We start from the raw sequence: 23897 nt of genomic DNA, 5'->3' as shown, positions 1-23897 counted from the left end.
GGGTGCGGTGCAGAGATCCAAGCCTAGGCCTCTGTCTGTGCTTCATCTACCTAGAAGGGAAATACAGTGTCTCCATGGCCGCTTGCTTTACAAAGTTGTTGGGCAGCGATCTACACCAACCAGGACACCTGTCCTTCCACAGCCTAGGAGCAAAGTGGGACAGAAGAGGCCTCTCCTGGTACTGTCAGAAAGCAAACAGGCTGCCTCCCCACTGCTCTTTCCAGGTGTCACCTCACTTGGACACACTTAGAAAGTGGGACTCTAATCACTCATAGTTGTCCTGAACTGAAGCAATGCAGTATAACCTGAAGTCCCAGGCCTGGGGTTAGCAGAACGTCAGCTGGAATTCTAGCTTTGCCATGTGCTCTCTGCATTCCTACCCACCAACTGGGGCCTTTAACAGGGTTTAAAGACAAGTGCCCTGGCATTGGTAGAGAGAGGCTGCTAAAAGATGGTCTCTCCAGGTGCCAATGATGCTCATGCTCAGATCAGTTTGCCTTCCAACAAGGCCAGCAGTTGGCCCTGTGTCAGCCTGTGTCAGTCTCCCAAGGCACAAGCCTATCTCAGTACAAAATGGCTTGTAGGAGACTGGCATGTCTCGACACAGAGCCAGGCTGTGCTAACAACAGCCAGAACATGTGCAAGCACGTGCTACCCGGCAGCCTACCTGGAACTTGTACCCCTCTCTGCAGATGCAGCATGTGAGGCCCGGCTCCTCTATCAGCTCCTCCATCTGCTTCAGGAGCGCAGTCTTGGTCACCACCTGGCCCTTTTCATTTGTCTAGAGGGGAACAGAGGCAGCACATCCTAAGAGAATTCCCACATGCCTTCTCACCCTGGCTTGAGGTGACCACACAGACATAAAGGAATGCTGTGTGGAGGAGAGCCCTTCTGCCGTGCTGAGAGGAGCAAAACTAGGCAGGGCCTTGTTGGCCTCAGCAAATGGCAAGCACTCTACCACTAAGCCACACACCTGCTGTCTCCACTGCTTTCTACTGAGGGAAAGCTCCAGGATTCAGTGAGGAGCCATCAAAGCAGGACACCAAGCACTGGGAAGCTGGCATACTGCCATGTTGCCACTTGTTACCAAAAAGCTCCTTTGGTCTGTGCCAGCCTCACTACGTCTCAGTTGCCAAGGGCCGCTGTGTTCTGATCATTTACTGTTCCCAGCAAGTGTCAAACTGCTGACACACGAGTTTGCTTGTTAAGACAAGGCTCTTCCAGGGCCACCATTTCCTCCAAAGTAGGACAACAGAACCCTTTGTGTTGACCAGACCCTGTTCAAAGTCCCATCCACACTTAGTAGCTATGTGCCATGGCCAATATGCTTCACTTTTTTTATCTGGACACGGGTATAATGATGTCAAGCCATAGGACCACTTGAGGGTTTAAATATATCTTATATATGAGGTTCTTGCAGTGTCTGGCATGCAGCAAATCCTGGATATACAGTAATTAGTATCTCCACTTTTACTGTTTGCACGAACCTGCCAGGTCACTTTACTCCAAGTCCCCAAGTATGGTATGGCAGTAGTCACATCTGGAAGTGCCCAGCATACTACCTCTGCCTCTTTGCTTGTGTAGCCCTCACACATCCTGCCCAGCTCCTCTGGGAAACACATTAGTCTGCCTGGGGAGGTGGGGGTTGAGCAGGGGTGGGGAGGCCCTTGTCCACAATGGAGACTTAGAAGCTTTACCGTCATGCCCAGAGTGCCCAGAGCCTTCTGCCTCATGGCCATGGCCATGCGCTTCTTCTCTGCCCGGGTTTCCCTGCGGGCCGCATCAATCTTCTTGTTTACATCAGGGTGTTCTCGAAGGGCCTCCAGCAGGTTCTCAGCCAGGGTTCCAATGCCCTCGTCACTGGACACCTGCTCTAGTTTATGCAGGTTTGTGATGGAGTCCGTTCCTATCAGAACCTATACAAAGAGATCCAGTAAGACGTATGTATCTAGTTACAGAGCAGCCTTCCACCAAGGCTCAGAGCCTTTGACCATTAGTCAGGATGCACAACCTATCCCATTATGGAGGGAACCTGTCACCCAGGCCCAGTCAATACTTCCCAATCAGCCCAAGTGCACAAGCTTGTGTCACTGGCTTCACAGAGGTCAGAGCCTGAGATTCTTCACTGCTTCAGGATGCAGCTAGGAGGTCTGGCTTTGCCAGTGACCTCTACCTAGTGACTTCCACTCATTAGCTCCAGCACTCTCACACAGGATGAAGATGGCATCCAGGCAGCCGTAAGGATGGAAAGTGAGGGAAAGCCAGAGAGAGCTGCTCCTGCTAAAAGAGTGGGAGGACCCGGCAGGGTCTGCGGAGGAGCACCCCGGGCAGAAGCTCTGAATTCACAGGAATTCCCTAGGTGCTGCATATAGGTAGCTGCAGCCGTCAAACTGGTGACAGCCCTGCCAGTCTACAAGACACTAGAGGCAAAACTCCAGCATGTGGGAGTGGAGATGACAGAAAGTCAAACAGCTATCAATCCTGTGCTTGGCAAAGCTGGCTTCAGGCCCCTGTGGCACCATGTGATGGGAGTTAAGGCAGGAGTAGTGGAGAAAGGCCTCCAGGTGAGCTCGGTGGGTGGTCTCACGGTGTCACAAATTAGTGGATTTACTGAGATGTAAAACTGAAAGCAACAGAGCCCACTTGAGAGGTGAAAGTTTGAGTTGCTTGCTTCAGATCACTCACTAACTCGTAAATCCACCCTCACTACAGGAACACTGCAAACCCACACCTCAGCAAAACTGCATGTTATCTCATGCCTCATGTTCCTAAATGCTGAGTGAGCCCTGTTTAAAACCTAGCAAACTTTTCCACAGGTACCCACACCCCAAACTCGACACCCTTAGTGTTTACTGTGAGTGTGCATGTGCATACACGGAGAGACGTATGTCAAGTAGGAGTAGGGAGACCATAAGACCTTGTCTACATGAAGCTCACACACAAACAGGAAGGGTGGTCTATACATGCAGGACCTGTTTACCATCCCTCTTCTCTCTACCCTCAACCTTGTCATCTCCTCTGATGGAACAACCATTCCCTTCATCACTGAACCAAAAGACCAGGCAGAGTTCTAAAGTTACCAAGCCCTTTCTCTCTCCAAATCCCAGTTAAACCCCTCCCTGGTCTCTGCTGAGCACATTCACTAAGTTGCTCGAGCGGCCACTGGCCATTCGTTCACCTGGATCATGACAAAAGCTCAGTACACATTCATCATCTTTCTAACTTCTTACAGCACGCATGGCCCTGCCCTTGGAGGAAGATCCATGCTGAGTACGGTGGTGCACACCTGTGATCAGAGCACTTAGGAGCTAAGGCAGGAGAACTGCTGGGAGTTTGAGCTAGCCTGAGCTGCATAGAAGACTTGGCCAGCTAGGGCTGCACACTAAGATGTGTGAAGAGCCACCACATTTACCCAAATCAGAGCTGTTCCCTGGTATCCTATCCAAAACACAGCTGTTACAGGGAAAATGTGTGCAAAAATCTTACTAGGAAGGCATATCAACTGTGGCTATCCACTAGATTGAGACAGTCTATTAATGATAGAGAACTGAGTAAGACCTTCACTGTATATGACTGAGTCATTACACCTTTGAGGTGAGTTATCAGAAAAGGCTGCCAAACAAGAATGCAGAACCATATTCAATGCAGAACATTTTAAAAGCAAAATAATTAACTCTATGGATTCTCAAAACTCAGCATTAGGCCTTATACCATCCACCCAGAAAATGGCAAGACACAGAGTCACTTCATGCAAAAGACAGACAAAGCACGGGAAAGGCAGTGTAGCATCATTAACCATCAGGGAAATGCAAGTCAAAACCAGAGCCAGGCACCACCGCACTTAGCAGTATGGCTGGGGTAAAAATAGCCAGCAAGTGCAGCCAAGACAAGAGAAATGGGCAACTCATGCACTGCCGCCAGAAATGTAAAGCGGGTCTGCTACTCAAGGAGTCTGGCGGCTTCTTTTTCTAGTGGGTGTGTGTGTTGTGTCCATGTGAGTGCAGGCACGTGTGTGGAGGGCAAAGGAAGACTGTCTGAGCCACTTCTCCCTCCACTCTAGCATGGATTCTGGAATATAACTCAGGTCAGGCTGGCTTGGGAAATGTTTTTACTGCTGGTCTGGCAGCTTCCTATAACGTAAACATGTAAGTACTACCCATCAGCTACTACCCCACTAGCTACACACTCCCGGGCATGTGCCCCAGAAGTTTAAAACATTCACCTCGGTTTGTTAATACCCCAAATGTGAAATGACTAGCTGTCCTGTAACAGGTAGATGGTTATAGCCCAGGATGTATCCCTGTGTCAAAACACTACTCAGCAACAGAAAGGACACAAGACATGTGTACAATGACTCAGGAGTCTCTTCAGAAAATCCCAATGAACAGAAAACTCCAGTCCCAAGGTGACATATTCCATGGTTCCACCTTCATGACATTACAAAAATGGAGAGCTTACCAGGAGTCTGTGGGAGGGGCATAGAGGAATGTGGACACTATGGAAGGGCAGAAGAGGGACTCAGTACCAAGGTCACTGTTGGTTTTAACATATGCTGAAGTTCAGCAAGATATTTTTCCAATGAATCACTGCCCAGGAATCTATAGCTATCTAAAATGGGTCAGAAAGAAAACTTGCAGCCCATGTCATCTGTGTGGGATGGCTGAGGAGCCATGAGTGGTTACCAACAGTGAGGAGATCAGGAGTGGGCTGCAAAGTTGTCAGCTGTCTGAGGCAGAGCAGAAAACAGTGGTGATGGCGTTTCAAACACCCAAGTGACTGAACTGGCCAGCAACCTGAACTGTCAGCTAGAACTCTCAATTCCACTGCAGCATGCTGAGCAGTGCTAAGACAGTGTGGAATTCACACTGCACACCAGGAACTAAAGCTGAGGCTTCCTACCCTAGAAGCCTCATGCAACAGGGCCAGCCACACTATAGGTGACTTGCTGATTGTACACAGATTGTTTATGACTCCCTTCTGTTACCTGTCCTGCCTGCAGAATGACGTCCACAGACATGCTGGTCACTCACCTGGGTGGCAGGGTGCTGCATGGCCAATCCCCGAAGAAGCCTCAAAATAAATGGCAGAGCAGGGCGAGACAGAAACTTTTTCCAGATGTCAGCATCCAAGCTGCAGAACAGACAAGGGCACATAAGCATCCAGGAAGAAATGCTGATAATCTGCTGCTGATACTGGCTTGTTCAAACAGGATCCTTCAAGAATGTAATGAGGGGTCACTAAGGGCAAATCCAGCTGAGAAGCCAGATCAAGATGAGCACCTGAACAGAAGCAGAAAAGCCCAAGGACACTACAGTGGCCCCTGGACAGGTCCCTGAAGGGGGAGGGGCATGGGCCACACAGGAAGCACTACACTAAGATGTTGAGAAAAAGGGCCATCCATGTATGAGGAGGGGACACAAAGCCCCAGGGAGGGCGCCTTACTTCTTGGCACTGGGGATGTGCTTTTTCATGTAGTCTAGAGCATTCTGGGTGATTCCCTTCTGCAGGATGAGATCCTTCAGCTGGTGCCCATTGCTGTTGTTCTTGATACCGGCGGCAATTTTGCAGAAACAATCCAGGAAGACTTTGTCATCACCACTGTGATCTTCATCATACCTAGGAGAGCATAAAAAGTCCCAGTATGAAGGCAGAGCTCACATCACCCTCGGGTAATAATCAGGTGAACCACCTAGGGGATCCAGTCTACACTCCCACAGGGTTGGAAGACCTCAGACCAGGATCTGCCATTCTCCCCTTGCCTACCCCGTGTCCAAGATTGTACTGTTCTTTTGCATCCTCAGGCTTTTGCAAATGCAGCTCCCCCAACCTTGTTAGGTCTTTCCCCCTCTCATTCTCTTCCTGTACTACTTTAATATAATGTGATTTGGTGACTGCCACCCCACTAGACAAAGCCCCTTAAATTCCAGATCACAGACACAAAACACTCAACAAAAATCCAGGTGATGCACTCAGCCTCACAAAGCTAGCTTGGGGTTTCTGGGGCACTGCCCCTGGGCTTGCTGTATCAAACTCCAGGCATACTTATCAAAGCTGCAGTACGGCTTGAACCGTTCCACTAGGATCTGCATCTTCTCCACCTCTCCGAAGGACAGGTATGGGATGATACGCAGCAGACCCTGGAGCACACTAGGGTTGGAGCGAACGAAGGTGCTATTGATCTGGTCCAAGAGCATCACCAGCTGATCCTTGTCACCCGTGAGGAGGAGGTTGCCCTGCAACAGAAGAGGATGGTTACAGCCAAAACTGACCCCCAAAGTCAGCCACTCTCACCAAACACAACTGTTTTCGGTGCTTGCTGGGGAACAATAAGCTGCCTGGGTTTCCACTGATGAGCCTCCAAGCTGCTGTGATGGCTGCCAGGTGGCCAAACTACACCACTGCAACAGCCTGGAGGCAAAGGCCTAGCCCAATAGCCACCCCAGAAGGTAGGAAGTCCAGGTGTAGACAGGAGAGACTGCAGTGGGCTGATGTCAACCTCTAGACCTGCCTGCACCAGGCATATCACCTCTCAACTGTCAAGTGAAGGGCTGAACTACAGCACTGCCTATTCATCCAGGTCATGCCTGGGCTCCATTAATGAGCACCTTCAGACTGAAGTAACATCCTCGGCAGCTTTGTCTCCCCTGAATGCAAAGGTCTCAGGCTCAGCACAGTGACATCACCCTCAGTAGAGTCTGGTCATTCCTAACATGAGTTCAGCCATTCTGGGTTGAGCTTAGCTAGCTCCAGACAAGCCCACTGCTGGTTCCCAGTGTCTACAGGCAGAGGGGAACAGGCCCCACTCACCTTGTCCTCACTCAGGGGCTCTGCATTGGACTCATCTAGAATTATCTCCATGATGCTCAGCACCTGCTCAGCCACAGCTGCTCCTCCACTGTCCTTGCTCTCTTGTTCAGCTACCAGAGCCTGAAGGAGGAGACCCAGTGACTCTCAGGATACAACCACAGCAACGCATTGCTGGTGACCTTCAGCCTTCTTCCATGGTCTTAAAGCACAGGTGTGTGTGTGTGTGTGTGTGTGTGTGTGTGTGAGAGAGAGAGAGAGAGAGAGAGAGAGGTACTGCTTTCTTCCAGTGTTGGGTCTGTTCTATAGACTTTTGCTCCTGGACTCGAATCAGCGCTCAGCAAAGGCACAGGAAGCTCTGAGGTGCCACAAGAGCAGCATGAGTGGGAGCCATCAGGAGAAGAGAGCTCAAGGACTAGGTCTAGAGCTGAGATCTCTCACTCAGGACTCTAACCCCCATCTTCATCATCTGTGGCCTGCACTCTTACCAGGTTTAAAGTGCCCAGCATGACATTCAGCGTGTTCATTTCCAGCTTGACCAGCTGCTGCCGGTTGACTTTCACCTTCACGCAGTAACTAAACAGCTTCAGCAGCACCTGCAAAGGGAAGCCAGTTCAGGCAGGCCCATCAGAGAACCCACATGTGTAAAACGTGCAAACACGGCTGATGAAGAGGTATCCACAGAAAAGTGTCTAAGGGGACATATCAATTAGTAGGTACTCTTCTTGAAGTACAAGAGAGGTGACCCTTAAATGACAGGGTCTGGTGGCTGGGCTCTCTCTCAGACCATGCTGGCATCTTAAGTGGCAACATTCTCCAGTTCCCTCTACCACCCCACATGATGGCAGTGATAGTGACTCTTAGTACATTAGGTGGTATCCCACCATGCTGGGGAAATCCAGCACCAACCAAGACTCTGAACTAGTGGCAGATAGAACATGCCAACACACAGAGCCTATGGAGGCCGAGAAACAAGTAGGCCATGTAAATGACACCGGGTGTTTGTCCTCATACACCTCAAAAGGTAAAGAGATTAGTGAAACCTCTGGTGCCACTGGAATCTCCTGACCAGAGAGACAGATGACCGTCCAAACACAAGTCTATGACAAAAAAAATGATTTAATTATAGAATCTAAACGGCAACTATAAAACAACAATGATGACTAGCACAAGAGCAGTTATTAGGGAAAAAGTTCTTGGTTCCTCTGATATAGAGAAACAGGAGAAGACTGCCATCACCCTGGTTTTTAGGTGGAGTAGGTCAGGAGGAAAGCAGTGGGAGACTTAGATGGCAAAGGTTTGGGAAAACTAGGTCCTTCGCTGGCTTGCACTGGCGTCTGCTGCACCACACTGCCCTCTAGTGTTAAGTGGCTCAATGGCCACAGCTTTGTGTACTGCCCACAACTCACGGTTAGGAGATGGCGTCCCTGCTTAAAATCTTTGATTCCTGCCAGTCTGTTAAGCATGCATTCCAGACCCCCACACTGGGCCATCACACCAGCCATCTTGTACACTTCTTCCTCATCTTCCTCTTCATCTGGGAGAAAGAGGAACGAGGAGGAGAGAAATTGAAAAGGGAAGTAAAAGAATCGAAAGGCACAACCCTCCCCTAGGCTGAATATGTGGCTCTTTCCTGACCTGCATTAAAGGTCATTACTGTGACTTTTATGCTCTCACTCCCATAGCAGCCTTACTCAAAGTTTAAGTCAATTAATGTTTTCTGCTATTACAACAAAGTATAAGCAAACACCCTTTTCAACTTCCTCAATGAAACAGAGAGCTAGGGCAGGAAGAAATCTGAACTCAAATCTGCTAACAGCATCTTTCCCTTAATAGCTTGAATGTTTCCATCTCAATAGGTATCCAAGGTATCAGGCTGTGAATGCCTGTCTTTCTCCCCTACAATTGTGATGCAGAGCACAGGCTACCACCTTCTGGGACATGGCTGCTCTGGCTGGAAGGCCAATATGCAACACCATATGTGAAGAGAGCCATACCTGTGGTGGAGTCCAGGGACTCGATGAACTCCTCAGTTGCATCACCCAGTAGCCCCCGCATTCGATAAACAATCCTCATGGGTTCTCCCTAAGCAGAAAAATTTGGAGTGGTAGACTTAAAAACAGACCTAGAAAAAAAGGTAAGCCTTCACCCTTGGACTTGCTCAATGCCTTGGTGATAACAAGGTGGGGACTGTAAGGTAGCCTTTAATTTAGGTGGAAGAGACTCATTCAGTCTAGTGTCTGCTGTGGGCCTGGCACTGCACTGTGAACACTGCAGAGACTCAACCCTAGTTATGTCATTAGAACGCTAGGTAAACACTCCAACAACTAGTCCCCAAGTGTTTTACTCTGTGCTGAGTCTTATGCTGATTAGGCCTGTTAGAAAAGGTTGGACAGCATGCTTGCCTAGGCTAGAAGTGGAGGCCCATTTCAGGAGGAACTCTCTCTCCCCACTAGGGCCCACAACCCAAAGGATCAGGACAAACAAATGTATCTGGACCAAAGAGTTTGGTTCAAGTTTCAGGAACCGAGAGCAGGCACATCAGACTTTCTATGGACAGACATCGTCTTCATTTACTACACAATAGAGAGGGTTCATCCCAATCACCAAACTGACACCCACAGCCTAGAATGGTCAGGACGGAGCTGCTGGGACAAGTCCGCCTGCACTAGGCATCATGCTGGGGACCCTGGAGGTCCAGCCTCAGTTCAGAGATGAGAAGCAAGGCACAAGGTCACCATGACTCCTTGAAGCTACCTGACCAACATGTAGCTAAATGCCTCCCAAGTTGACAAAGTGATAGATTTTCCTCACACCCCAGGAAGGAAGTGAAGCTACAGTGGTTCCAGGTAGGCCTGGTCAGTCCTTAAGGCAGAAAAGCCAGCCCACCCGCAGCTTCAGAGAGAAAGCAAGCACACACCTCATTGGTGGTACACCAGACTTTCTTGTAAACCTCTGCCACAGGAAGGTCCAGACTGATAATTTTATTGTTCACTAGGAGCTGAAAAGTAGAGGAGGGGATTAGTACACAGAACTATGCAACTCCACATCCAGCCTGCAGGGCTCACTTGTCACTCATCACAGGGCTCCGTCAACACTTACGCTCTAGGGAAAATGTAGGTGTGTACAAAACCCAGCATTTTGTGCACAATGCTGGGGACAAAGTCCCTTAACCCACCATGGACTCCAGCTTTCACCTGACTGAAGAAGACCTTTGATCTTGAGCCCATTTCAGGCTCAGCACCAGAAAAACCACCTTTGCCTTTAGTCACACAGATGGTAACACCAGACTTGGGAAGTCGTCTGCCAGAAGCACAAGGCTCAGGGTGTTAACAGGGGCTATGACCCATGTACTAGAGTCAAAACACCAGGATTTCTGGGGCTCCACCAACCTGGAACCTTTAGAAAACTCTGCCAGAGCAACAATAACAAAATCCTACCAATACTCCAAGCAACAACCATCAAGCGCTCTCCTGTTTCATGCCAGGAACTGGACAGAGCCCTCTACGGGTCACTGACCTTACCAGCAGGAGAGGCAGAAGACAGGACTATTAGCCCCATTTTGCAGACTAACTTCCTACCCACTCAAAAGAAACACACAGGAAACACCCAGGTGTGACCCAGCCCCTGCTGCTGGTGAGTGACCAGCACATCTTCTTACCTCCATACCACTGTCATCCTCTAGAAGAGCCACCAGGTCACAGTCCTGGCAAATCTTGTTCTTTATGTCCCTCATAAGAGGCCCAATGCCTGGCTCATTACTACTATATGGGTTTCCAGGCATCCTGCCCTGTAGAAAGTCTTCTTGCTGGGGATCCTTCTCCAGGGTCACAAAGAACTCAGTGACTTCATTCTCCTCCTAAAGGACAGAAAGAGAGACATGTCAGAAGGGACAGCACAAAAGATTTTTAGCACTGACTTGTTCTGTGGACACCAGGAGGAAAACACAGCAAGTGTAGCACACCCTTACACATTAAACATGTTAATGGACAGGTGGGTGCGAGATCATTCTAAACACGAATTTCTGAAACATCACATGCTCCTCACAGCTTAATGAGGAGAGAGAGCCTAACAGAACAACAGACAAGGAACAAAGTGCTGTCTGGTGAGAGGCTGACCAGTTTGAGGCCAGGCACATCACTGCAGACTTGGAGTAGAGGAGGAGTTTCTCTCTGTGACACTCAGGCATGCCAACCCCAATGGTCTTTCATCAGTTAATAGGATGCCGGTATTTCCCTCAACAATGTTAAAGGTCTCTGGACTAGCCCATAGGAAAGACACACATGCGGCAAGCATGCATATCCCAAGGTGACGAAGAGGAGGAAGAGGTGATAATGCACACAACTCTACACCAAACTGCTGCTACACTGCAATGGGATGTGAGACCTGTTCTAAAAAGGCTGACCTCAGCCTTTAGGTAGGAAGACCACTGGCTCTCCTCTCACGAGAGGAGGGAGGTTAGGAAACTGCTTCTACTCTTTGTCAGTGGATCTGGTGATAATGATACAAAGTAGTCCACAATTTGGGAGCGTAGCTGCTGCTGACACCTGTGGGTCGTGGGGAGCAACAAGCACATTGCTTACAGGGTAGATGATGCTGCACAGCCTCTCAAAGATGAACACAGGAGTCCGGTAGTCATCCAGATTGTAGCGCTTGGCTGTCTCAATGCACACAGCCATGAAGGCCTTGGTTTCAGACTCTGTACCTGCCAGAAAGCATAGTGGCCAAGTGAGTTAGGAAAATGCATCAGTCACATGAACTAAGCTGAGACAATGAAACACCATCACCGCCAGGTATTTTCTGCCTGGTAGGTTTCTGAATGCTCTACATGATAATATCAGTAGTTCCTATTGAGAAGTCCTGCATCCCAAATCAAACGCCTACATCACAGTTAGCTGTGTGTTTTTCTGCTCTCTCTGGGAGCAGGACACCTCATTTGACCTAGCATCCCTTCCCCAAACAGGCTCTCAAAGGCACCAAAGGACTTCCCTCTTCGGTAGTCAGGCTGATGAGCTGAACTCCTCACACCTGACACTTGAAAACAACTTCAAATTGTCAGTGAACTATTACACCAGTGAAGATCAAAAGCCCACAGAAGTAGTCAGGGCCCCAGAGAGAAGCAATCACAGCAGACTGTGTCTTAAGCTTTAGAGTTTCCATGGCCTGTCAGGATCCAAGTGCTGGTTGCAGAGTCCTGAAGCAGCTGAGATGGGGCAAGAACAGGAAATACCCTGCATCCCCCTGGCCATTCACACCTGGTCCCTCAGCAGCACAGCTACGCTCTCAGTGTGAAGATCAACTAGAAACCATTTTCTCTTTTCTCCATCCATACAACTGAAAGCAAACTGTTCTTTAACGATAATGAGTGGAGGCACAAATATGAGTGCTAACTAGCTATCTCCTCCCACAAGCATGGCAGCCAAACTTCACACTGCCGCCAAGTTTGGGTAAGTTGGAAGACGTCATGCCAGGGACAGCCTAAGGAGTCCTTACAGAGACAGCAGTCACAGACCCACCCAGAGAAGACCAGCTTGCACAGGGCCTAAATGTTCTTTCCTCTGCTTTTGATTTTCACTAATGTCTGTGTGTGGGTCTGTATGTGCATGTGTTTGAAATACAGGCACCTTCGGAGGCCAGAAGAGGATTGTGGATCCCTTGGGAGTGGAGTTATAGGTGATTGTGAGCTGTGTTGAACCTAACTCAGATCCTCTGCAAGAGCACTTAAGCACTCAGCCTTCTCCAGCTCCTCTCTCGGTGGGTGTTTTGGTTGTTTTGCTTTTGTTTCTGTTCTTTAAGACAAGGTTTCTCTGTGTAACCCTGGCTGTCCTGGAACTTGCTTTGTAGACCAGGCTGCCTCAAACTCAGAGATCTGCTGCTTCCCCAGTGCTAGGATTAAAGGTATACACCGCCATTGCCCACTTTCTTATTTTATGAGGCAGGATTCTGTCATGTAGCCCAGGCCAATCCTCCTGCCTCAACCTCCCAAGTGCCAGATAGAAGGCAGGTGTCACCACCCTAATCATAAAATATCAGTTTGAGAACACCATCTAGGAGGCAGAAAGGCAAACAGTAGAAATGGACCACAGGAACTTTAAACTTAAGAGTGATCAGACAGAAATATGCTTTATAAACTTCAAGATTATGAGAAAGTTAAAAGATGGCAAGTCTCAGCCAGGCAGTGGTGGTACATGCCTTTAATCCCAGCACTCTGCAGCCTCAGTGAGTTCAAGGGGCCAGCCTGGTCTACAAAGTGAGTTTGAGGCCAGACAGAGCTACACAGAGAAACCATATCTTCCTATCTTGAACCCCTCCCCCACACAAAAAAGAAAGAAATGGGAAATGTCTTGGCTACAAAATCTAGAGCACTAAGAATTTAACAGTAAAGTAACAGGATACATAGTGCAGAAGAAAGATAGGGTGGAAGTACCCCCCCCAAAAAAGGTAGTGAGAACACAGCAAGGCCATTGACATACAGAATATTCGAGAACATTCCAGGTGACTGAAGGCACCTCCAACCCATTCCTTCCCTCTGAGCTCAACCCAGGAAAAAGTACACATGAGCCCAGCTCTCGGACTGTAACACTGAGCACCACAGTGCTCTTGAGATTGGCTTCTCTCCCCAAATGTGAAATTCGTCACCATTCCTCTGGTACTGTGGCCCTGAGAGACAATGCACATGTGCACCTCACCAGCTCCAAGCTGCCAGGTGGTGTTACCTGTGGTCATGTCCTCCAGCATCTCCAACAGCATGTCCTGCGTCTCATCGATGAGCTTGGTCCTCTGCAATACTAACTTCCGCAAGCACAGGTACCCATTCAGCACAGTGCCCACCAGGCGGCTCTTAAAATGCCTTTTGATGGACTCCACCTCTACAAAGGAGGAGAGAAGGCCTGCAGGGACAGGAAAACCTGCTGTAAGAACTCTGGAAGAGAACACAGAAGGTCTGTGCCATCCAAAGAAAGGAGAATATAAAAAAGCAAGGACAATTTTCCTTTGTATAGCGCAGAGCAGATGCTCACTGGGCCAAATGGCCAGCAGTGAAGAGCTCAGAAGTGCAGGCCCATCTATGAGGAGACAAGTCCCAGAGAGGAGTCATTGGGCACCCAGGAGCAGAGGCTCAGGCCTAAAGCATACCCAAGACACCCAAGGGAAGGGCCAGGTGGCTCTCTACCTGTGAGACTTTTGAGGGCATAGCCCTGCTGCAGGTCTGTGCTCAGAGTGGCCTCCTCCAGGGCCAGCAAGCGGGCGATTTCCTAAACAGGATACAAGCACAGTGTGATGGGGACCACCTCCACTGCCATCCCATGATGTGGCACCAACCAGAGGTGCTCAAAAGTAACGTGCTCAGTCTAATCCTCAAAAAATACCTTTCCAAGAAGCCAAAGGTGGCGGAAATACTGCTGAGGAACTGTTTAACCCTGAAACAGCTGAAATGCCCCCAACAGAATGCATCAGCCACTCTAGTTACAGTAAAGTCTGGAATACAATTCTTTTCACCAAATGCTCCTTCTCAAAAACAGGAATCCGACAAAGCTCCTTTCCAAGTAGAGACAGAACCGGGGAGGGACAGATCAATCACCTTGGTGATGAGGTTGCCCACGTAGGGCAGGACTCCCCGAGCAGCCAGGTAGACTTTCCAGTGACATGAGGCGATGAGCTTCTGGTAGAGGGCCAGGTACTCTGCAGCACACTCCCCAGCTACACTCAGCTCATCCAGGTAACTGCACCAGAGACAGGGTGCCCTTAGAGACCAACACCGAAGAGCCCAGTAGCTCCCTCCTCTGTATCTACTGTTCAGCCTCTCTCCCGCCTCTTCAAGGTAGATGGAGGTCATGTGAGAAACCTCACACTTCCCTCGCTGAAAAGATTCACAACACCTGAGGGAATGGTTGCCAAGCCTCTGAGCATCTGTGTCTCCATACTCACTGCCCAGGGACTGCAGAGGACAATGAGTGACAATCATGTCTGTACTCAGAGGCTCTCAACAAATACCCACTGCTGTCTTACCACTAATACTCTAAAGCTCTGTCTGGTTTCTGTGGCAGGGACTGAGATGGCTACATACCACTCAGGGGTGCCTCCCAACCCTGACTTGTATATTCACCAGAGAACAAGGAAAAGGCTTCCAACTACGCTAGCCACTGTCCCCACCTACCCCAACCTGGTACCTGGTGAGGAGGTCGAGGACCTGCTGCTTCCGGCTGGGGACAGTAGCAAGGGCTTCCACGATGGTACATGCTGCCTGCCGTGCCGCCTGAGTTGCTGGGGTAAACAGCACCTGCCAGACACAGGAGAGGAGGTGGGGCTGGCTCAGAGGCCATCCTGCTTTTCTAGGCTCAGAGCATGAGCTAACTTCCACCTATCTCGAATTCTGGAAATCTCTCTGGGCACAGTGAAGAGTCCACACCAGCAGTTAACCCAGTACCCAGTGGCTGCAGACTGAGAAACACCGTTAAAAGAGCTTTCCCTCTTCTTCAAGCATCTTGGAGAACATATCTGTCTCTAGTTAGCATTAACTGTCAACTTGACAAAGCCCAGAATTACCTCAAAAGAGCCTCAACCTGACTTTATCAGGTTGGCCTGTAAGCATGCCTGTGAGGGACTGTCTTGATTACTGATACAGAAGAGCACAGCACGCTGCGGGTGGTGCCATCCCCAGGCAGGTGGTCCTGGGCTATATATAAGAAAGCTAGCTAAAGATGAGCCTGTGAGCAAGCCAGCCAGCAAGCGGTGTTCCTCTACGGTTTCTGCTTCAAGTTCCTGCCTTGAGTTTCTGCCCTGACTTCTGTTGATGATGGACTGTGACCTGGATGTACAATCCAAATAAATCTGTTTCTTCTCAAGTTGCTTCTGGTCAGTGTTTTTTGTTTGTTATTGTTGTTGTTTGAGCTGAGGATCGAACCCAGGGCCAAGCGCTTGCTAGGCAAGCACTTTACCACTGAGCTAAATCCCCAGCCCCTAGTCAGTGTTTTATCACAGCCACAGAAGGGAAACAAGGAGAAATCAACTAAGCATTCTCGCTGGCAAGCCCTTGAGAGTTCTTTCTTGGGGATACCTGTCAGTGGGGCAGCCAGTTCAGCATAAGCTGAGTATCTCTTGCTTAGCAAGATAACAGAGAATGACTTTTTTGAGGGTAGGGGTAGGGGTAGGGGTAGGGGGTGGTTTGAGACAAGGTAGCCTTGGCTGGTCTAGAACTTGGTATGCAGACCAGGCTGGCTTCATACTCTTTTCAGATCCACCTGCATGTATGTGCCTCCTGGGTGATGGGATCAAAGGCCTGACTATGAAGTTAATTCTTTAAAACTTAGCTGGAAGGAGGGAGAAAACTGGACCTCAGTATCAGAAGGCAGCAAGGGGCATGAATGAGGCACTGGTTTGCACCTCAGAAGGAATGGGGTGCATGGCATAGAGCACAAACAGCAGAGGACAGCCCTGCCTGACCTGTCCCTGTTGGTGGCTGTCCTCAAGAACTTCCATTTGAAGGGACATGAACAAGAGTAAATGGAAAGGGGCAGAGACAGCAGGGCAGAAAACGGCAGGTGGAGGGTACTCACCTGCCGCAGCCAGTTGTTGTGGCCAAGCTTGAGGTCAAGAGGAGTGGTCCTCTTCCCCCGCCGGCTCAGGAACTGTTTCCACCTCCACACGTACTTCTCAGTCAAGTAGAGACGGTGGAGCTCTGACTTGCTGGGGGACTTCCCATTGCTATCTACCCCTGCAAGGTAAAGATGGCAGGCCAGGGGGAGGGGGACTAAGTAGGACAGCACAGAGGAAGCAGGGCTGTTGAGAGTGGCCGGAGGGAAGAGACACACCTCGGATAGGCAGACACTTTTTCCAGGCTTCATAAGATGCCTTGGGGTCTCTCTTGAGCCACAGCTGTGCCTGGGCATGGATCTCATTGCAGTATGGCTTTACCGTGGTGAGGGCCTCGACAGGGACATCCTGGATAAGGGAGTAGAACAAGGTGAGAGGTCGCCTGCACACCTGGGCCCCAGCTTGGAATCGCGCTGCCATGAGAAAACAACATGCAGCTCCCAGTGTGGGTTCTCGCTAAACCTATCTTCACCCAAGTGAGGAGTACCATCTCCATGCTGATGCTGAGGCCACGGACTTTGAAGTACTGCCTTCCTACAGCTGCATACACGTGGCTACAGTTACTAGACAACGAAAGTGGAGTTTTATTCTCCACTTAGTGAAGACTTATTCAGAGGCTATGTACCCCTCCCCCATGCCCGATGGCACAGCACCTTGTTCTTTTTGCTGGTTGGGGCAGGTGGTTTAATCAGCTTCTGTAAGATCCGCAGGCACATGAGGGTGATATTCTCAACAACCACGGGTGTTTTGATGTTCACAGCCATGAGGAAAAGGCTGAGGGCTGGTGATGAGCAGGAGTCACAATTAGTACATGTGGGTCACCTGCCCCAGCAAGGCTGCCCCAGTACCACCCTCCTTCCACCTGCTGCCCAGGTACCAGGACCGCAGCTGTTTTGTGTTTTCTGAAAGCACCCACCCAGGTGGTCCTCAAGCTCACCACAGCGTAGGCGGAGTTCCCAGCAGCTGTCCTCCTTGGAGATGGAGTCTGTCAGCAGCAGCATCTCATACTGAAGGCTGCTTGCCTGGAAAGCCAACAGGATGAGGGCAGTCAGTGGGTCTTAAGAGTCCAGGGACCAGGGCAAGGTCTAAACGCTGATGACAGGACTCTTACTACAATCTCTAGTCATGGGTGGCCTACCAGGACAAGGAGACATCGGAGACCCTGTTTAGGCTCTAGCTGGGACACAAACTCTGCAAACAGGCCACTCTCTCCCACCTCAGTCTCCAACACTGGAGAAGAGGCCAGGGACACAGAAGGACCATGAGGCTGAGAGCAGAAAGGACAACTACTCTGCTCACCAGGTCTGGATTGGCCCAGTGGCCCTTCAGGGCTGTGGAGACTTTGCCAATGATCAGGTCATTCATTTGCTGGGTGGCCTCTGGGTTGTCTCTGTGGAAGGAAAGTTAAGAGTTTTGTTAGACACAGTGAGCGTGCCATGCCCCTCTTCACACCTAGAGGCCCAGAGAAAATGAATGCATGGATGGTGAAGGTTATCTGGCCCCAAATTTTCTACTTCTTCCCAGGAGCAAGACTACATCTTTGACCTTACTGGGTCTGTGATGGGAGAGGATTAACACAGCCCCTTTTCCTAGGGACAGCGCTAGAAGGAAGGATGCATTAGCACAGAGGGCCACACTGCAGGTGGCGGGGCCCTAGGAGCTGCTGATGTCTATCTCCACAACCCAAGTCCACGCTCAGTGTGGGCCCCATGTTACTTCCTACACAGCACCCCACTTCCCATCTATGTTCCTCCTTAATATCTCTACTGTTATTAACAACAACAAAATACACTGCACACCTGAAAACCCAAATGCTCAAATGCCCCTCAGGACCCTACAGGAGCTGCTGTTTCCAAGTGCTAATCTTCCTTTCCCTTTACACCACCTGTATCCCTGTGCTCTCCAGCTCTGCTGGCCTCTGAAACTCTCAGCATCCCGGCACACACCTGTCTCAGCCTCTCTAATAGCTGCTTCCTCACACACAGCCCACAGCCTTGCTTCTAGAAGGCCTGTTCTCATGTACTACCCCTCAGAGAAGTCATCCTACACCTGGGACTGCTAGCTCTGTTCTGAGTAACTTTATTTTCCTACGTATCTGTCATTATTTATTGCAACAATCTCCATCTCAAACGTAAACCATTGCATGTCCACAGTGCTTAGCAGTGCCTGCCATTCAAGTGCCTACTGCTGTTCAGTACATGTTAATTGGGAGTAAATAGCACAGCCTGTAAAAGGTACCCAGCACCTAAGATGTTCCAGAAGTTACTCCACATAGTAACCAGTAACAAAAAGCATGACAATGTGGTTGTTATTTACTCAATTTTAAAAAGTATTTTACTTTTAACTATGTGTATGCATGAATGACTTTCTGAGGGTTTCTGCAACATGCATACAGTACCCGCAAAGGCTAGAACAGGATGTTGGATCCTCTGAAATTGAAGTTATAGGTAATTGTGAACCCCCAATGTGGATGCTTGAGAACTGAATTCCAGCCCCAGCCTTCTCTCCAGACCCTAATTACTGAATTTTCACCCATGTCTTTACTGTCTTTAAGGTATTTACTATGACTGATATTTTTCAGATGAGTCTTTTGTCCAGTGAACAGTGCCAGATCAAGCCCAGTCCTTTCTGACTGGAGTTTAAGTACTCATCCCTAGGCCCCTCTGGTTCTTCTTCTTGAATTCAAGTGTTCCTTTATTCACTTATCCTCCCCTACCATGGAAGTTCCCTCAGGACACACAATCTGACCCAATGGACCACTCACAGGACACACCACCTGATCACTCACAGGACATACCACCTGAACCGACGAACCACTCACAGGACACACCACCTGAACCGACGGACCACTCACAGGACACACCTCTTGAACCAATAAAGCACTGGCGAGCAGACCACTCAAAGAGCTGACTTTGGTGCTTCCCACATCCACTCACCTACCACCTTCCCTCACTTCCTCTGGGACAAGCTGGTTACCACTTGGCTCAACTCTGCACCCTCTAGGGCTAGCATTGATGCTGCTACCACCTGGGTCAAGGAGCAAGTTCTGACCTAGTCAGGAGGCACATGAGTTGGCGGACCTCCTCACGAATGGCTGCAGCCCCTCTGCGGAGGTTGTAATCAAAGAGCTCTCGGATGAGGCCCTGGGAGACGAGGATGTGTCTCAGAGCTGGATTGGTGGCCAGGGCCCTCAGGAGTGTGATGCAATGCTCCGTGACAGCTGAGGCACAGCCATAGCACTTGGTGGAGGAGGTGTGGCCACAGCCTAAGACCGACAAAGCACGGTACTGGCTGGCAGTGAACGTGGGCTGCACGGATGTTCGGGATGACTTTGTGGCTGCTTCTCTCTGTTGTAGATCATATTCTAAGAGCTCTTTGCGTGAAGCAAAAACTTTCTAAGAATGGGAAGATAAGAAAGAAATTGACAAAGTAAATAAATGAAGGAGGAAGAGGAAACTTGGTTTGCTGTGAGTTTACCCGTATGATAGAATTTACTCTTCTCACTAACCCTACCACTCCTTTATTTTATCCTCATTCAACAGAGGAGGAAACTGGAGCTTACAGTGATGGCTTGACCAAGGTCACCACAGAAGTGGAAATCAGACTGATCACAGGCCCCAACCCTTCACTGCCACAAACACTGTCTTTTAAAGGGCTGGAAAGCCAGATCATTTAGCAAAGGTCATCAGCAACTTAGGGAGAGAGGGAGGGCAACGGGCGGCTCTTCTGGGATGAGGCTCCACTGCTGATGGCCAGCATCTTACCCATGGAGATCATGTGGAAACATTAAAGGAAAACACGGCCCACCTTGGCTAACTGCAGCTGGAGAGCCCTGACCCTCCCAGCCTGCAAACATGGTGTCCAAGAGGGCGCAGAATCTCAACACTCACTTTTAAAAACAGGAACCCCTCTACAAGGATGTGTTGTCTACTAATGTCCCACTACCATTATGCCGATTCTGAATGCAAACAGCTCTCTCTGACAAGTGGCCATCACCCTAGAGAGGGTGGAATCATTGGTACAGCTGCTGAGCCAGCGTGGCCTGGATAAGGGCAACACTAAAAATGGAAGCCTCGCTGGGGTAAGGGCTGCTCTGGAAGGGGCTCATGAAGCCCCCTGCAAGCGACTCCCATTCCTTACCTGGATGATTTTGGAGAGCTCATCAAATGAATTCTTGCAGTCTCCACAGTACTCCTGAGCCAGCTGTAGAATATAGCGATTCACACTGGCTGAAGTGGAGCTGATGCCCCCTGCTGTTCCGGAGTCTTCCTGCAATCCCAAGAGGTCAAGTGTGAGACTTCTGCACTAGGGATGACCTCACCAAGGGCAGTCTTCCACTCCTGACCCAAATGCCCTCCAGTCTGGGACTACCTGTGGCTTTTCTGGAGCTGCTTCGTTCACTTTGCAGAGCAGGTTCTCCAGCTGTGGCCGATGTCCCATGAGCTGATGGTAAACACGGTCAGCTTTGTCCAGAAGTGTGTTGATGTTGGAAACGGCCTAGACCAAAGAGACAGGCACTTGAGGGAAGACTTTTCGGCTTCATTCATTAGTGGCCCTAATTGCTAGCCACCCAGTGAAACATCCTCTACACAGACCAGGCACATGGCTCCACAAAATCTGTCCTTCACAACAACCCTAGGAGGTGACATGTTACTCTTAATAGCACTGTGCAATGTACATGGACTGGATTCAAACAAAACAATTCAGTACTGAAAAGTGACTCGGCATGGCAGCTCACACAGACACAAAACAGCACAACTGCTGTGAGAATTTTTGTCCTTTTGACCCCAAAGACAAATGTCCCACTGTCACCCTGAACACCCCCACCCCCTCCAATGCCCTTTACTACCAGACCCAGTGATGCTGACTACTGTCACCTGGCTCCTTTTGTCCTTCTGAATCTGAACTGACCTGCTTCCTTGAGATGCTCATTCTGCACCAACAACACTTCTCCATTGCTATGCCTTCTGCTACTATAGGCTCTACCCAAAAGCTAGTCCCATTTTTGCTTGTTTTCTCTGAGGCTTGTAAACTGTGAGTTGAAGGCTCAGTTCACTACACCAGTTCTCCCCCGAAGTTCAGAGGCAAGCCATGGCCTGGGCCTCGTCCTGATGCAGCCCTACCTTCTTTCGATCTTCTTCGTTCTCGATGGGATCCACAGCACAGCAAGGCTTGGCGTAAAGCATGAAGTCAAAGCGGGCGTATTTACAGAAGCCACAAGCATTGCAGAGGAAGGGATCCTTTTCATCATAGTTGATGGACCTGAAGAACCAAAGTGCTCAGGTCAGTGGGAGCAGAGGTTTGGGGTGAGAAAAAGTAAGCTACAGAAGAGAACGCAGCACATGCTTGCCCTGGGTGTGCAGGACAAGTTACCTGCACTTGTGACACTGGTATACATTCTCCCCACAATTGCCACAGACGCCTGGGTTGGCAGGAACAGAGGCACTGCAGCGAGGACACTGAAGGGTCTCTGTGGAGGCCTGGTAGTTCTCGTAGAAGTCTGCAAACTCGATCATCAGGTTAGAGGCCACAATGGGCAGAGGCAGGTCAATCTTGACTTCTGTCTGTCCAGGTGTCAGCTGAACTTTCTTGGCTTTGTGCCAGCGAGCTGGCCTAGGAGAGATGACAAAAGCTATGGAGCAGAGGGCTGAAGAGCCTATATTTGACCCCAATGATGAAGACTGAGGTTTGAGAAAGCCCAGCCTGCCACCTAAGGCAATTAGGTGGCTATTCTCCATGTTCTGACTAGGTCAGAACTTGCTCCTTGACCCAGGGTGGTGGCAGCATCAGTGCTAGCCCTAGGGAGTGCAGAAAAAAATTCTCCTTCATGGTTTCCTCTCCAGAGTAGTCGGGTAAGTGCAGTCCTCATGCCACCATCAAGGAAATTTTCTCCTTGCAATAGACAAAGACCAATACAGAAAACCACAACAGATCCAAAGGCAGAGTTGTGGAGCCCAGTCCCAGCTGATCCATCTACAATATAAGCCCTGCACCTAAGGCTCAGGGATTACTGCAGAAGGATCCTAAGAGCCACAACAACAGCAAGTGTGCTGTCTTAGATACACCCAAGAAGCTACACTCATAGTTTCACTAACATGGCTGCCTAAACACTACCTGAATAGACAATATGCTAATATGGATGGGAGAAAGCTCACAAGGTCTCAACTGTAGAACTCCAGGCAGCTAAGGAATGCTGAGAGCAGGAGAAATAGTCTTCCCCAGGGAAAAGCACACCAATTGGTTCTCCAGTACCAAATGGCAGTCCTGAAACCATTCATTACCAGTGGCTGCGCTTACTCTCTGGGGGAGAGAGGGCCTACCCTCATAGGCAGCAGCCCTTTCAAGGCCAACAACTTCTCTGAGAACAGACTTGCAACCTGAGTCACCGGTTACTGTGAGCTGCCCTCTCCTTCTATGTATACAGCAGTGCTTGAGCCTTGACAGACCAGTCACATCTACCTCTGCTCAGCCCTAACACCCCAGACTTAGACAACACAATGCAGCTAGTGCCGCAAGCCTGTGACATGCCTACCCCAGATGCTGGCTTACAGGGGGATAGGCATATGCAGAAATGGAAGAACATGAAGTGGAGAAGATTCAGAAGAATACTACCTGCTCTGTGAGCAGATGCATGGCTGCTTTGCCCAAAAATGCCAACTACTTTCCAATGCTCAAGGTTTTCCATAAGGCAAGAGGACCTGGAGCCCCTTTTCAATGTTCCCACCCTGGACAGGCTGTAAGGAACTTTCATTGCTCCCTAGGAAGCTACTTAATGCCTTTAAAATTCATTCTGTCAACAGCCTCAGAAACTGCTGTTTCACTGCTGTCCCTCCACCAACATTGTTGTGACTGAGAGTATGCAGAGCCTCTGGGCACATCTGCCCTGCCCACTGCAGGACACAGCTGCACCTGGCAACACCCGCAAAGCCCGTACTTGTTTTTCAACTCCACGATGGCCTGCACAGTTCGATTGTTGTAGTACAGGTTGATAGTCCGCACCATCTTGGTCCGTTTCAGGTCCCCAATTTTCACTGTCACTTTGCTGATGGTGTGACTGCCAATGAGCTTTACAACTTGCTGGGTGGTGGTGTACCGTGTGTCCACTTTAATGGAAGACAGCTTGATATACTAAAGACAAGAGTACACAAAACACAACACGATGAGCATTAGACCATCTACCTTCTTTAATGTTGATCAACATAACCCCCTTCTCCACCCACAGATGAAGTTTCTACTCAGGGTAGCAAGTGTGGCAGGCAAGAATCCACAATGCCAGGCAGCAACCTGAGAGGAGCCCCCACATAATAATAACCAATCTTTGGAAACAGGAGCCACAGAGCCAGAAAACCTCAAGACTGTCCGGCTCAAAGTACTACTTACACAAAACGGCACCTCGGGATTATTACACACCAGGCAGGGGTCACTCTCCAGGTAATAGCCATCAAACTCCACTAAACCAGACAAGGTGCTAGGAAGAAACCAGTTTTAGCATCAGCAGAGTT

General features: G+C 49.6%; 1 protein-coding gene across 7 annotated transcripts in view; it reads right to left on the bottom strand.

The window, feature by feature from the left end:
* Positions 1 to 23897, bottom strand: part of Ubr4 (ubiquitin protein ligase E3 component n-recognin 4) — a 117064-nt gene that overhangs the window by 12081 nt on the left and 81086 nt on the right. For all 7 annotated transcript variants that reach the window (XM_036179315.1, XM_036179317.1, XM_036179321.1 and 4 more), the window contains 28 exons: positions 23776 to 23863; positions 23330 to 23523; positions 21769 to 22008; positions 21519 to 21657; positions 20767 to 20892; positions 20536 to 20664; positions 19447 to 19790; positions 17695 to 17785; positions 17333 to 17417; positions 17049 to 17176; positions 16614 to 16743; positions 16359 to 16516; positions 14973 to 15082; positions 14384 to 14525; positions 13976 to 14057; positions 13521 to 13694; positions 11388 to 11509; positions 10466 to 10663; positions 9725 to 9805; positions 8802 to 8889; positions 8214 to 8341; positions 7293 to 7400; positions 6808 to 6927; positions 6043 to 6233; positions 5443 to 5616; positions 5031 to 5130; positions 1698 to 1916; positions 668 to 781 (listed from right to left, as the gene is read on the bottom strand). In XM_036179315.1, the coding sequence (XP_036035208.1) occupies positions 668 to 781; positions 1698 to 1916; positions 5031 to 5130; positions 5443 to 5616; positions 6043 to 6233; positions 6808 to 6927; positions 7293 to 7400; positions 8214 to 8341; positions 8802 to 8889; positions 9725 to 9805; positions 10466 to 10663; positions 11388 to 11509; positions 13521 to 13694; positions 13976 to 14057; positions 14384 to 14525; positions 14973 to 15082; positions 16359 to 16516; positions 16614 to 16743; positions 17049 to 17176; positions 17333 to 17417; positions 17695 to 17785; positions 19447 to 19790; positions 20536 to 20664; positions 20767 to 20892; positions 21519 to 21657; positions 21769 to 22008; positions 23330 to 23523; positions 23776 to 23863 (4003 nt within the window). The remainder of the gene's footprint in view (positions 1 to 667; positions 782 to 1697; positions 1917 to 5030; positions 5131 to 5442; positions 5617 to 6042; positions 6234 to 6807; positions 6928 to 7292; positions 7401 to 8213; positions 8342 to 8801; positions 8890 to 9724; positions 9806 to 10465; positions 10664 to 11387; positions 11510 to 13520; positions 13695 to 13975; positions 14058 to 14383; positions 14526 to 14972; positions 15083 to 16358; positions 16517 to 16613; positions 16744 to 17048; positions 17177 to 17332; positions 17418 to 17694; positions 17786 to 19446; positions 19791 to 20535; positions 20665 to 20766; positions 20893 to 21518; positions 21658 to 21768; positions 22009 to 23329; positions 23524 to 23775; positions 23864 to 23897) is intronic.

Source organism: Onychomys torridus, chromosome 2 (genome assembly GCF_903995425.1).
Source record: "Onychomys torridus chromosome 2, mOncTor1.1, whole genome shotgun sequence".
Classification (NCBI taxonomy): Eukaryota; Metazoa; Chordata; class Mammalia; order Rodentia; family Cricetidae; genus Onychomys; species Onychomys torridus.
The sequence above is the reverse complement of the archived record's forward strand: the minus strand, read 5'-3'. Positions and strand labels throughout refer to the sequence as shown.